Raw genomic sequence first — 14,327 nt, forward strand, 5'->3', positions numbered from 1 at the left:
CCATGTTCTGCAGTTCCTGAAGCTTCTGCACCCTAGAGCTTGTGCCCTGCAGCCAAAGAACCAACACAATGAGAAGCCCGAGCACCACAGCTAGGCAGTAGCCCCCACTCTCTGCAACTAGACGAAGGCCGCATTCAGCCACGAAGACCCAGAACAACCAAAGATGAAAATAAATAACGTAAGATTGTGATATCTTTGTTTCAATGTAATTTCTTTAATTGTACATTTATACAATTTAATTTTTAATAATGGTCATGTTTAACAACTGGCTTACAAGATTCCTTATCATGAGCTAGTGTAAGTTGGGTCCATCATACCAATTCTCCAGCTGACTCGAAAATGTGCAGAGGTAAATAAACAATTGTTTTAAGTTACTGTGACTTGTTATACAGCAAGGAGTGTACACGGGTGTGACTCGTTACACAACAGCACTGTGGCAATAGTTAACCAATCCATCCACCCCAAAGTGGGGTCAAAGTATCTAAGATTCTCTTTCCAAATTCCCAGAGAAGGCCCTCTGTAATCATAAGCTCACATATGCAGTCACAGTCCATAAGGTTTGGGACAAGCACCTCCTTGCCTTGCCAAAGGATCTGATTAAATGTGCTTAGATCCCAATCTGAGCCCTAGACTGGGAGTCAGGAGGCACATCTCTGCACCCAAAATTCTGGAGACCAAGCTTAAACAAGCTATTTCCCATTTGTCTCCATCCTCGACCCTTTGATATGCCTGTCCTTACTTAGACCCACTGATGACTCTTAGCACCCAGCCTGCTGTAACACTGGTCCCTCTTGCTGGATGTCAGAGCCTCTGAAGATTTGTATGGCCCCTCCCTACTGAGGGCCATACCTCCACTCACAATCTCAGAGCCTTCTCATAGCTCCACCCAGAAATACAACTGTACTTTCTACAATTCTTGTTAGGGGGAATCTTTGTCATTTCCTCCCTCTTTACAAACATTTAAACTTCTGGAGCATAAGGCATACTCTCTCAACACACAGTCCCTCCCAGGGGTCCCTCCTCTTAAAATCACACCGCCCAGTAAGCAGGCCAGTTTGCCAAACAATCCTTTGGCTGAGTGACCAGTTTGCCTGACTACTGAGGATGTTTTTGATGTTTCCTTTCATCTCACAGCCAGAACCCATGAACCTGTGGGCCCAGCTCCACCAAGGGCCATCTCCTGAGCACCATGTTTTCTGACACCTACACTTCTCCAGTGCTCCGCAAGTGCCCTCAGCATCCACTGGCCCACCTGCAGCTCCTGCCTTCCCCAGGTCAGCCTGCTCGCACACAGAGCACATCCTATTCTCAGCCCTCGAGTCACACTAGCCCTCTTGCCTCGCCTCCACGCAGAGTCATGCTGGAGCCAGTTGTCACAGGTGCGTGAAGGCCAGCTGTGCACATCTCCTCTCAGCTCTGTACTCAGCGATGTCATTGGTAGCTTGAAATCAGCCAAAGTCAGCAAAGGTTACAGATCAATCCCATCCCCTCTCCCGCTCCAGTTGTAGCGGGTTGTTAAACGTTTACCAGCACTATCGCCTGCAGGTAACAAAACTTCATCCATTCCTCTCTTCTGGCTGCTCAGAAAACCCTTCTCAGACTCCAGGGACCTCAGGTGGTTACTTCTTGCTCTGAATTCAGTGTGTCACTGTAAATCCTCATTTGGCAATTGGTCATCTGACATTTGGGAGGGTCCTGCATACACACTAGCATGGCAGTCTCAGTGAAGAACATACTGCCCTGCAGTGAGGGAACAGTGGTTCTTATGGAAAAGTGAAACTGAAATTGTTAGTCGCTTAGTTGTGTCTGACTCTTTGCGACCCCATGGACTATAGCCTGTCAGGGTCCCTTGTCATTTCTCCAGGCAAGAGTGGGTTGCCATGCCCTTCTCCAGGGAACTGTCCTGACCCAAGGATTGAACCTGGGTCTCCCGCATTGCAAGCAGATTGTGCCATCTGAGCCACCAGGGAACACCGGTTCTGGTGGGGGTGGGGCAAAAATAGTCTTAGCTATTACAATGGCCTGTGGCTCTCCAAAGGGCCACAGTACATAAACAGATACACAGTACACCTGTGGCATCATGAAGATGGCACCTGGGGATTAGGAAAGAAATGGTTAAAAAGGCTCTTTGTGGAGCAGGCAGAGACATGAAAACTAGGTTGAGAAGCATGCCCTGCTGCATAAGATATGCACCTGTACAGGATGCACCCCAATGTTATACAACATTACTCAGAAAAATATTAAGCGATTCTTTTTTTACATTATGGGTTAAGTGTGATTTTTAAGCTTTTGGGTTGGGGGGCTTGGTATTGTTAATGAAATACAATACACTGTGTAATGAGGATGGGGATGATAAGAACTTCCCTCTGCTCTTATTCTACAACCCCACACTTGGCCTCCCATCCATCATGTGGAGCACTGAAAATGTACCTTTCACACCTACAAAGAGATAACATCGGCCACTTCAACCAGTGGAGCAGTGGCCGAGGAAGACCACCACTGGAGGCAGGTGCTGGACACCAGAGGCTGAACTCAGGCAAGCAGCTCTGCCTCCGTGGAGATGAGAGTCCTTTCTCCCCTTGTGGAGAGAGTGGAGGATGCTGCAAGGCTCATAAAGTGACAAAACAACTTCTTTGTGGAAAATGATCATTAGAGAAAATTTCAAGATTTGATTGTTCAGCTGTGGTGTGAAGACCTATCTAGAAAGTATGTGATTCTCAGAGACATGTCATTTCCTGGTGGAAACAGAATTCTGGAGGAAGCATGGAGGATGAGCATACATTTATTTCCATCTTTATAGACTGTGGAAAGTGTTAACTGTTAGTCGCTCAGTCACGTCTGACTCTTTGCAACCCCAATGGACTGTAGCCCACCATGCTCCTCTGTCCATGGGATTCTCCAGGCAAGAATACTGGAGTGGATTGCCATTCTTTTCTCCAAGGGATCTTCCTGACCCAGGGATTGAACCCAGGTTTTCTGCATTGCAGGCAGATATTTTTTTGTGTGTGGCGGGGTGGGGGGGTGGGGGGAAGGTTTGAACTTTTCTCTTTTACTTTTTTTTAAATTGAAGGATAATTGCTTTACAAAATTTTGTTGTGCAGGCAGATTTTTTACCATCTGAGCCGCCAGGGAAGCACTGTCGACTGTGGGTGTCCTCGCCAATGCCAAGGCTCTGCTACAGCCACCCCACTGGATATGCATGCCGGGGACAAGAGCCCTGCAGAGGCATGGTGTTTATCACACATGACACAGGACAGGATCCAACAGTAACGCTATCTATACTTCACTAGGCTTGCATTCTAAGGGCTTAAAGTTTTTTTTTTTTCTTTTTAGTTATATATAATGTTCACTATATGCACTAAAACTTGAGAACCTAACCACCCTCATAGGATGGTTCTGCACTGTTGAGGTAGTATCTCATTTAAACTTCATAGCTGCCCATATCAACAGTCACTGTATTATATCACGATTTCACCAAGAGTGAGCCTAGTCCTGAGCGCCCAGAACCTCTTATCCATGGCACCATCCTGCACAGTCACACACTTTCCTGTCTAACCTCGCCACTTTCTGGAAGGCAGAGTTGCTAATGAATGTATCACACATCCTGGCCCCAGGAGACCTGGGGAGTGAATAGAAATGAGCTGCCCAGCAGCCCCATTCAGCGACCTTGAACTACCACTCCCCTCTGCTCACACAAGTGGTTTGAAGTTTAGTTATTTCTTTTCTTAAATTTTATTTTTAGTTGGAGGATGATTACTTTACAGTGTTGTATTGGTTTCTGCCATATAACAATGTAAATCAGCCATAGGTATACACATATGTGCCCTGCCTCTTGAATCTCCCTCCCACCACACCGTCCCAGCCCTCTGGGTTGTCCCAGAGCACTGGGTTGAGCTCCCTGTGTTCTTTAGCAACTTCCTACTAGCTATCGATTCTGTATGTGGTGATATATGTGTTTCACGCTATTCTTAAATCGTCCCACCTTCTCCTTTCCCTGTTGTGCCCGCAGGTCTCTTCCTCATGTCTGTGTCTCTATTACTGCCCTGCAAATCATCACTACCGTTTTTCTATATTCCATATATTTGTGTTAATATACAATATTCATTTTTCTCTTTCTGATCTATTTCACTTTGTACAACAGGCTCTCACACTGGTCAGAATGGCCATCATCGAAAAACAATACATGCTGGAGAGGATGTGAAGGAAAGGGAACCCTCTTGCACTGCTGATGGGAATGTAAATTGATCAGCCACAATGGAGAACACTATGGAAATTCCTTTAAAAAAACTGGGAATAAAACCACCATATGACCCAGCAATCCCACTACTGGGCATATACCCTGAGAAAACCACAATTCAAAAAGGTTCATGTACCCCAGTGTTCATTGCAGCACCATTTACACTAGCCAGGACATGGAAGTGACCTAGATGTCCATCGACAGATGAACGGATAAGGAAGTTGTGGTACATATACACAATGGAATAGTTTGTTGTTCAGTTGCTAAGTAACGGAACATTGAAGTGAAGTGAAGTTGCTCAGTTGTGTCCAACTGTTTGCAACCCCATGAACTGTAGCCTACCAGGCTCCTCAGTCCATGGAATTTTCCAAGCAAGAATACTGGAGTGGGTTGCCATTTCCTTCTCCAGGGGATCTTCCCAACCCAGGGATCGAACCCTGGTCTTCCACATTGTAGGCAGATGCTTTATCATCTGGGCCACCAGGGGAACATTACTGAGTCAAAAAAGTAACAAATTTGAGTCAATTCTAGTGAGGTGGATGAACCTAGAACTCTACAGCCTTTTAAGGAGAAATGGAGCCTGCAGCATAAAGCTGCCCCCTGTGGTAGTAAGGAGGGTAGTAACAAGGCCTGTCTATATAGTTTTTGTGAAGGCCACCAACCTTATAAGAGAGCTTTCTCATATTAGTCTCCAAAATTCAAAAACTGGCTGAGTTGTAGGTAACCATATCCAAGAGAGCTATCAAGAGTCCCCAAGCAGTTCTGTTGAAGTACCAAAATACAGCTCCCTTACCTTCTGGCCAGCCCAAAGTCAATGATCTTAATTTGGTGTCCTGTCTGATTGACACACAGTATGTTCTCAGGCTGGGAAAGAAAAAGAAGTTTGCTTAGCTTAATCAACAACTAGGAAGGTCTGAGCTCCCCCACTTATTTGTCAATAGGCCTCAGTTTCCAAGCCTCCAAGGGAAAGCCCTGCAGGGATGGATAGATAGTGAAAATAAATGATGCGGGCTCGTGTGAGACAATAAAGAGTGCTGTGAACTATGAGAACCCGGAGGACTCCTGCCATGTATAAAAGGGCAGCCACTGCTCAGCTCCAGCCACTGGCCACCACACAGAAACGCAGGTCCAGTTGCTAGAGTTCCTCAGTCCTCAAGGGATCCCAGGAATTCAAGTTTAAGTAAAAACTCCATGCTTTTAAATGTTGACAACTGAATTCAATTTAAACACACATTTATCATATGTGGGAATCAAACGCAACATATCTGGGATGTAGATTTGGCCCATGAGCTGCTTGTTTGAGACCACTGGTTTGGAGTGGTGGTTCCAAACCTTGGCTGCATATTAGCATCATCAGCGGAGCCCTCGAAAGTCTTAACACCCAGGCCCCAGTCCTGACCAATTAAACCAGAATCTCAAGTGTGGGACCAAATCTGCAGTAGTCTGGTCAAGGAGATCAGAGCTGCCAAATGTCATCCTGCTGTTTTGCGGTGACAGCTGTGACCCATGGAATGGAGGTAATGGACTTGACATCTTCTCTTGTGTCTTTCATATCAGCTTGGAGGCCCTAAGGAAGACTGGAATAATTCTTGCTGCTTGTGGCAGACAAATTTGAAGGTGGGGAGGGGTTGAGGGCAGATGGAAGGCTTATAGAACAAAGGACCTGGAGACCTGAGGTCAGGGCCTGCAGTCCAGGGGTCCATTACCAGGGTCTGTAGCCCTAGATGAGTACTTTCCCATTCCAGAAATCTCAGTGTCTCCATCTGTAAAATGAGAATAATAACCTCTTCCTGCCTTCCTCCTGGGAAGGTGTAAAGATCAAATGATAATGCATTAAAGACTTTACAGCTTGTGAAGCAAATATATCAGGTACTATTTCTCCCAGTAGAAGATTTTATTGCTACTTATGTTACAATGGGGTTGTGAAACTCCTCAGATAGGTTCAGAAAAATGATGATTAAAAATCTCCAGGCCTTCTTTATGAGATTTAGAATAACACTGTCCAATAGAAATATAATGTGAGCTACATATATAATTCAAAAAATTCTAATAGCCACATTAAAAAAGTAAAAAGAAATAGGTGAACTTAATTTTCATAAAAGCATTATTGAAATATAAGTAATAAAGATGTGATCATAAATTTACCATTTTAAAGTATACAATTCAGTGGTTTTTTAGTAGATAGTTTACCACTCTAGTTTTAGAACATTTTCATCACTTCAGGAAAAAAAAAACATCAGCAGTCATTCTCCATCCTCCTTACTTAAAACTCCTGACAACCAATAACGTATTTTCTACCTCTGCAGATTTGCCTGCTCTGGAAATTTCGTATAAATGGAATCATAAATACATATGTGACCTTTTGCATCTGACTTCTTTCACTCAGCATAATATCTTTAGGGTTCATCCATATATCGATACTTGATTCCTTTTCATGGCTGAATAGTAATCATTATAAGGACAATATACCTACCACATTTTGTTTACCTGTTCATCAGATAGTAAACATTGGTGTTGTTTCTACTTTTTGGCTATTTATGCATAATGCTGCTAAGGACATTTGTGTACAAGTTTTTGTGTTGACTTGTGTTTTCAATTCTTGAGACTATACCTAGAAGTGAAATTGCTCGTCATATGATAACTCCATGTTTAACATTATAGAAACTACCAAATTGTTTTCTAAAGTGGATACGTAACTTTACAATCCCACCAGCAATGTCTGAGAGTTCCAGTTTCTCTAAATCCTAGCCAATAGTTGTCTGCCATTTTTATTTTTTAGTATCTCATTGTAGTTTTGATTTACATTTCTCTCTTGACTAATGATGTTAAAAATCTTTTCATATGCTTATTGGCCATTTTAAAATCCTCATTAGACAAATGTCTATTCAAATTTATCTTTCTCATTGAGTTGTAAGTGTTCTTTATACACCCTAGGTACAAGTCCTTTATCAGATAAATTATTTGAAAATATTTTCTCCCATTCTGTGGGCTGTCATTTCATTTTCATGATGGTGTCCTTTGAAGCATAAAGATTTTAAAATTTTGATGAAATCTAAATTTATCAACTTTTCTATCTTGTGCTTTTTGAGTCAGATATAATTTACTCCTACACTATCTTCTAACAATTTTATAGTTTTAGCTCTGACATTTAGGTCTATGACCATTTGAGTTAACTTTTATTTATAGAATGTGGTGGGGCTTCAACCTTTATGTGGATATCAAGCATGGTGTCCCAGCATCATTTGTTGCAAAGACTACTCTTTCCCCACTGAACTGTCATGACACTGTTCTCAAAAATCCATTGACCACAAATAAAAGGGTTTAACTCTAGACTCTCAATTGTATCCCATTGATATATCTGCCCATCCTTACATCATAACAGATTTTTTATTTATGTAGCTTAGTAATAGATTTTGAAGTCGGGAAATGCAAGTCCTCCAACTTTATCTTCTTCTTCTGTTTTTCTTTTTTTGGTTCCTCTTTTTCAATATTGTTTTTGCTCTCCTGGGTCCAAAGAATTTCCATCTGAATTTTAGGATTAGATTATTAATTTCTGCAAAGAAGCTAGCTGTGAGTCTGACAAGACTGCATATAGATCATTTTGGAGAGTACTGTCATCTTAATAACATTAAGTTTTCTGACCTATTAACATGGGATGTCTTTCCATTTACTTATGTCATTGTTAATTTCTTTCAACAATGTTTCATAGTTTTCAGAATATAAAGTTGATATATCTTTGGTTAAATTCATTTCTAAGTACTTTATTCTTTCCGATGTTACTGTAAATGAAATAGTTTTCTTAATTTTATTTATAGAATGTTGATTGCTAATGTATGGAAATACAATTGATTTTTACATCTTAGATCCTGCAACATTGCTGAACTTATTATTAATTCTAATAGTTTTTCTCTACCCTCCTTAGGATTTGCTATATACAAAATCAGGTCATCTGTGAATAGAATTTTACTTTTTCCTCTCCAATCTGGATACCTTTTATTTATTTTCTTGCCTAATTGCCCTGGTTAGAACCACAAGTACAATGTTTAACAGAAATGGCAAGAATATACATCCTTGTCTAGTTCCTGATCTTAAAAAGAAAGCATTCAACCTTTTACCATTAAGTTTATTATTACCTGGGGGTTTTTCATAGGTGGGCTTTATCAAGCTAAGGAAGTTCTATATCTAATTTGCTTAGTGTTTTCCTCATGAAAAGGTGTTCAATTTTGTCAAGTGCTTTTTCTGCAGCTACTAAAATGATCAGGTGATATCATCCTTTATTCTTTTAATATGACATATTACATTGATTGATTTTCTTATGTTAAACCAACTTTGCTTTATTGGAACAAATCCCAGTTTGTGATGTGTATAATCCTTTTTATATGTTGCTATACTCAGTTTAGTAATATTTTATTGAGAATATTTACATCTATATTCATAAGGGATAGTGTACTGTAGTTTCATCACAGGAAGTGAAGTCTGCCTGGTTTTGGGATGAGGATAAGTTTGGTCTTCTAAAATGAGTGAGAAAATGTTTCTTTCTCTTCTAATTTTAGAACATTTTGTGAAGGATTGGTGTTAACTCTTTAGACATTTGATAGCCATATGGGCCTAGGATTTTTTATGGGTAGTTTTTATACTAGTTGTGCTTGTTATAAGTAAAACTTATATTGTTTTACTTGTTATAAGTCTACTCAGATTTTCGGTTCCTTTTTTAGTCAGTTTTCCAATGTTTGTGCCTTTTAAGGAATCTCCATTTTATCTAGATTATCTAATCTACTGGCATATAAATTTTCATAATATTCTCTTACAATCTTTTTTAAATTTTGGTGAGGCTGGTAGTGATGTCCCCTCTTTCATTCCATTCATTTTAGTAATTGAGTCTTCTCTCTTTCTCTCTAGTTCAAGATAGCTAAGGATTTGTCAACTTATTCATCTTTTCAAAGAACCAACTTCTTTTCACTGATTTTCTCTACTGTTTCTCTGTTTCCTGTTTCAATTACTTCTCTAATCTTTCTTATTTCCCTCTTTCTACTTGTTTTGAGTTTAACTTGCTTTTCTAGTTTCTTAAGGTGGAATATTAGATTATTAGATCTTCTTTTTAACATGTAAAAGTTTGCAGCTACAAATTTCATTTCTAGTTTAGATGTACCCCATAAGTTTTAGCATGTTGTGTTCTCATTTTCATTCATCTCAAAGTATTTTCTAAAACTCAATTTTAATAATAATTTTATTTCGTGAAATATATCAAAATATCATCATTTTAATAGGTTACCAAAATAAAAATATTTATGAGATATTTTCAATTATTTTTATTATATAGACTTTGAAGTCCAGTGTGTATTTTACATTTATAGCGCATCTCCATTCAGACACTAAAGTTTCATCAGAAGTACTTTAGACGTATTTAGCTCTCATGAATTGGCAGATTCTTTATCAGTGAGCCACCTGGGAAACCCTTTATTAGTATTTAGATTGCATGAAATTGACAGTTTTTGAAAAGCAAATTAACATGCTGAAGTTGTTCTAAATATACTTTATGGTTTTTAATAATTTAATCATATCAGTTTTTATTTAATTAAAAACTAATAAAATTTGAACTTCAGTTCCTCAGTCACACTAGTTATGCTTCAAGTGAAATATTAAAATATTTCATATTTTAATTCAAACAACATTCCTAGGACATAGATATTGTTAATCCCCACTTTTCAATTGATGAGCTTATGCAAGACCAATCAACAAGATCAGGGAACTTATGTAAGATCTGCTGGTCAGGAAGAGGCTGAACTAACGCAAGCTCTGCTCCTGGCCAGAAACAGACCTTGGCAATGATTGTCTCCTGCTGCGGTGTCACAGGTATTGTCCCAAAGGCTGTTCGTTGATCCTGAATCACAGAACAGAATCCTAGCTTCTCTTAAGAGCTCATGCCACAGAAAGCTGGCCCAGAGCCTCTAGAATTAGCTCCGGTGAGCAGGGAAGTTTGAGGCTGATTCCTCACCATCTCTACCATTTTTCATAGTACCACAATGTTACCGTCTGATGTCAATCAAGAAAGATGGTCAGAAGGAGCAGTGTGCATACATGTAGGTCCAACCAACCCACTTCCCATCTTCTGTAGAGAGCCACTAAGATTCCTGACAGAGATTGTAGAGAAAAATTCTCCTGTTGCCCAGTGGAGTGAAAAACCAGAGAAATGGCCACCATGCAAATCAAAACTACAATGAGATATCACTTTATTCCTGTTAAAATGAATGTCATCCAAAAAACAAGAGATAACAAGTGTCAGTGAGGATGTAGAGAAAAGGCAACCTTTGTGTACTGTTGCTGGGAATGTAAACTGGTGCAGCCACTGTGCAAAACAGTGTGGTGTTTCCTCAAAAAATTAAAAATAGGACTACCATGCAATCTAGCAATTCCACTTCTCGGTATATATCCAAAGGAAACTAACACTGCCTTGAAGAGATACTTGCACCCCACATTCATTGCAGCATTATTTACAATAGTTAAGTGTCCATCAACAGATGAATAATTTTTTAATGTGTCAGAATATTATTCAGCCATAAAAAGAAAGAAATTCTGCCATTTGCAACAACATGGAATTTGACAACATTATGCAGAGTGAAATAAATCAGACATAGAAAAACACTTACTGTACGATTTCAGTTATAAGTAGAATCTATTAAAAAAAAAAATCACCCAGAACTCATATGAACAAATGAGTGGTTTGTTTAGGGAACAAATTAGTGGTTGCTAGAGGTGGGGAGGGGGAGGGTTTGGGGAAACTGGTGAAGGTGGTCAAAAGGAACAAACTTCCAGCTATAAAATAAAAGTCCTGAGGATATAATGTACAGCATGCTGACTATAGTTAACAACGCGGTATTATATATGTGAAAGTTGGTAAGTGAGGAGATCTTGAAAGTTCTTATCATAAGAAAAGAAACTGTAACTATGTGAGTGATATAATTAAACTTACTGTGGAATCATTTTGCAGTGTATACATTTATCAACAATTATGTTTATACTTTAAACAAAAACAATGTTACCTGTCACTTATATCTTGATAAAACTGGAAACAAACTTTACAGATAAGGTGACTCAGATGGTAAAGAATCCGAATGCAGGAGACCCGGGTTTGATCCCTGGGTTGGGGAGATGCCCTGGAGAAGGGAATGGCTACCCACTCCAGCATTCTTGCCTGGAGAGAGTATTCTTGTCCATGGACAGAGTAGCCAGGTGGCTTACAGTCCATGGGATCGCAAAGAGTCAGACATGACTGAGCAACTAACACTTTCATTTTTCACTTTTCAGACTCACCAAAAAAGAGAGAGAGAGAGGAATTTATTGCCAACAAACTGGACAACCTAGAAGAAATGAATTAATTCCTAGAATCGTAACAACTACATAAGACCAAATCATGAAGAAATAGGAAATCTGAACAGACTAATTACTAGTAATCAGAAATATCCCAAAAACCAAAAGTCAAGAACCAAATGGCTTCACTGGTGAATTTTACCAATCATTAAAAAGTTGGTATCAATCCTTCTCAAACTCTACCAAAAAATAGAAGAGGAGGGAACACTTCCAAACTCATTTTATAAGTCCAGCATTACCCTGATACCAAAACCAGACAAGGATATTACAAAAAAAGAAAATTACAGGCCGATATATCTGGTAAGAATAGATGTATAAATCCTCAACAAAATATTAGCAAATCAAGTTCAGCAATACATAAAAAGATTATACACCACAATCAAATGATATTTATTCTAGGGATGCAAAGATGGTTTAATGTATGCAAACCAATCAGTGTGATACAACACATTAACAAAATGAAAAATAAAAATCATACTATCATCTCAACAGATACAGTAAAAACACCTAATAAAATTCAATATCCATTTCATGATAAAAACTATCAACAAACTAGGTACAGAGGGAATATACCTTAACGTAATAAAGATCATATATGACAAGTCCATAAATAATATTCTCAATGGTAAAAAGCTGGAAGCTTTTCCTCTAAGATCAGGAACAAGACAAAGATGCTCACTCTCACTACCTTTATTCAACACAATATTGGAAGTCATAGACAGAGTAATTAGGTGATAAAAAGAAATAAAAAGCATCCAACTCAGAAAGAAGTAAAACTGTCACTACTTGCAGATGACACGATATTAAGTCTTCACCAAAATACTGTTAGAACTTAAGAACAAATTCAGTATATTTTCAGAATACAAAAGCAATATACAAAAATTCAGTTGTGTATCTATACAATAAAAAGAAACTATTAGGAAAGAGAAATTAAGAAAACAGTCTTACAGTTGATCAAAAAAATACTTAGGAATAAATTTAACAAGTTAGTGAAAGACCTATAAACTAAAAACTGTAAGACGTTGATGAAAGAAATTAAAGAAGACAAATAAATGGAAAGATATCCTGCACTCTTCGTTGGAAGGATTAATATTAAAATGTCCTTACTATTAAATGTCCTTACTAGCCAAAGCAATCTACAAATTTAAGGCAGTCTCTATCAAAATTCCAGTGACAATTTTCACAGAAATACAGTGAACAATCTAAAATCTGTATGGAACTACAAAAGACTCTAAATAGCCAAAGCAATCTTGGGGAAGAAAAACAAAATTGGAGGCACTACAAATTGCACTCATCTCACATGCTAGTAAACTAATGCTCAAAATTCTCCAAGCCAGGCTTCAGCAATATGTGAACCATGAACTTCCAGATGTTCAAGCTGGTTTTAGAAAAGGTAGAGGAACCAGAGATCAATTTGCCAACATCCGCTGGATCATGGAAAAAGCGAGAGTTCCAGAAAAACATCTATTTCTGCTTTATTGACTATGTCAAAGCCTTTGACTGTGTGGATCACAATCAGTTCAGTTCAGTTCAGTTCAGTCGCTCAGTCGTGTCCGACTCTTTGCGACCCCATGAGTCGCAGCACGCCAGGCCTCCCTGTTCATCACCATCTCCCGGAGTTCACCCAGACTCACGTCCATCGAGTCCGTGATGCCATCCAGCCATCTCATCCTCCATCGTCCCCTTCTCCTCCTGCCCCCAGTCCCTCCCAGCATCAGAGTTTTTTCCAATGAGTCAACTCTTCTAATGAGGTGGCCAAAGTACTGGAGTTTCAGCTTTAGCATCATTCCTTCCAAAGAAATCCCAGGGCTGATCTCCTTCAGAACGGACTGGTTGGATCTCCTTGCAGTCCAAGGGACTCTCAAGAGTCTTCTCCAACACCACAGTTCAAAAGCATCAATTCTTCGGCGCTCAGCCTTCTTCACAGTCCAACTCTCACATCCATACATGACCACAGGAAGAACCATAGCCTTGACTAGATAGACCTTAGTCGGCAAAGTAATGTCTCTGCTTTTGAATATGCTATCTAGGTTGGTCATAACTTTTCTTCCAAGGAGTAAACGTCTTAAACTGTGGAAAATTCTGAAACAGATGGGAATATCAGACCACCTGACCTGCCTCTTGAGAAACCTATCTGCAGGTCAGGAAGCAACAGTTAGAACTGGACATGGAACAACAGACTGGTTCCAAATAGGAAAAGGAGTACGTCAAGGCTGTATATTGTCACCCTGCTTATTTAACTTCTATGCAGAGTACATCATGAGAAACGCTGGACTGGAAGAAGCACAAGCTGGAATCAAGATTGCCGGGAGAAATATCACTAACCTCAGATATGCAGATGACACCACCCTTATGGCAGAAAGGGAAGAGGAACTAAAAAGTCTCTTGATGAAAGTGAAAGAGGAGAGTGGAAAAAGCTGGCTTAAAGCTCAACATTCAGAAAACAAAGGTCATGGCATCTGGTCCCATCACTTCATGGGAAAGAGATGGGCAAACAGTGGAAACAGTGTCAGACTTTATTTTTTTGGGCTCCAAAATCACTGCAGATAGTGATTGCAGCCATGAAATTAAAAGACACTTACTCCTTGGAAGAAACGTTATGACCAACATAGATAGCATATTCAAAAGCAGAGACATTACTTTGTCCACAAAGTTTCATCTGGTCAAGGCTATGGTTTTTCCTGTGGTCATGTATGGATGTGAGAGTTGGACTGTGAAGAGG

General features: G+C 39.5%; 1 protein-coding gene across 6 annotated transcripts in view; it reads right to left on the reverse strand.

The window, feature by feature from the left end:
- Window positions 1–14,327, reverse strand: part of MYLK3 (myosin light chain kinase 3) — a 63,934-nt gene that overhangs the window by 11,693 nt on the left and 37,914 nt on the right. For all 6 annotated transcript variants that reach the window (XR_011248550.1, XM_069549777.1, XM_069549776.1 and 3 more), the window contains exon 9: window positions 5,031–5,101. Coding sequence is in view for 5 of the 6 variants with exons in the window: in XM_069549777.1 (XP_069405878.1) it covers window positions 5,031–5,101 (71 nt within the window). In the remaining variant the exon portion in view is untranslated. The remainder of the gene's footprint in view (window positions 1–5,030; window positions 5,102–14,327) is intronic.

This window comes from Ovis canadensis, chromosome 14, assembly GCF_042477335.2.
Source record: "Ovis canadensis isolate MfBH-ARS-UI-01 breed Bighorn chromosome 14, ARS-UI_OviCan_v2, whole genome shotgun sequence".
Classification (NCBI taxonomy): Eukaryota; Metazoa; Chordata; class Mammalia; order Artiodactyla; family Bovidae; genus Ovis; species Ovis canadensis.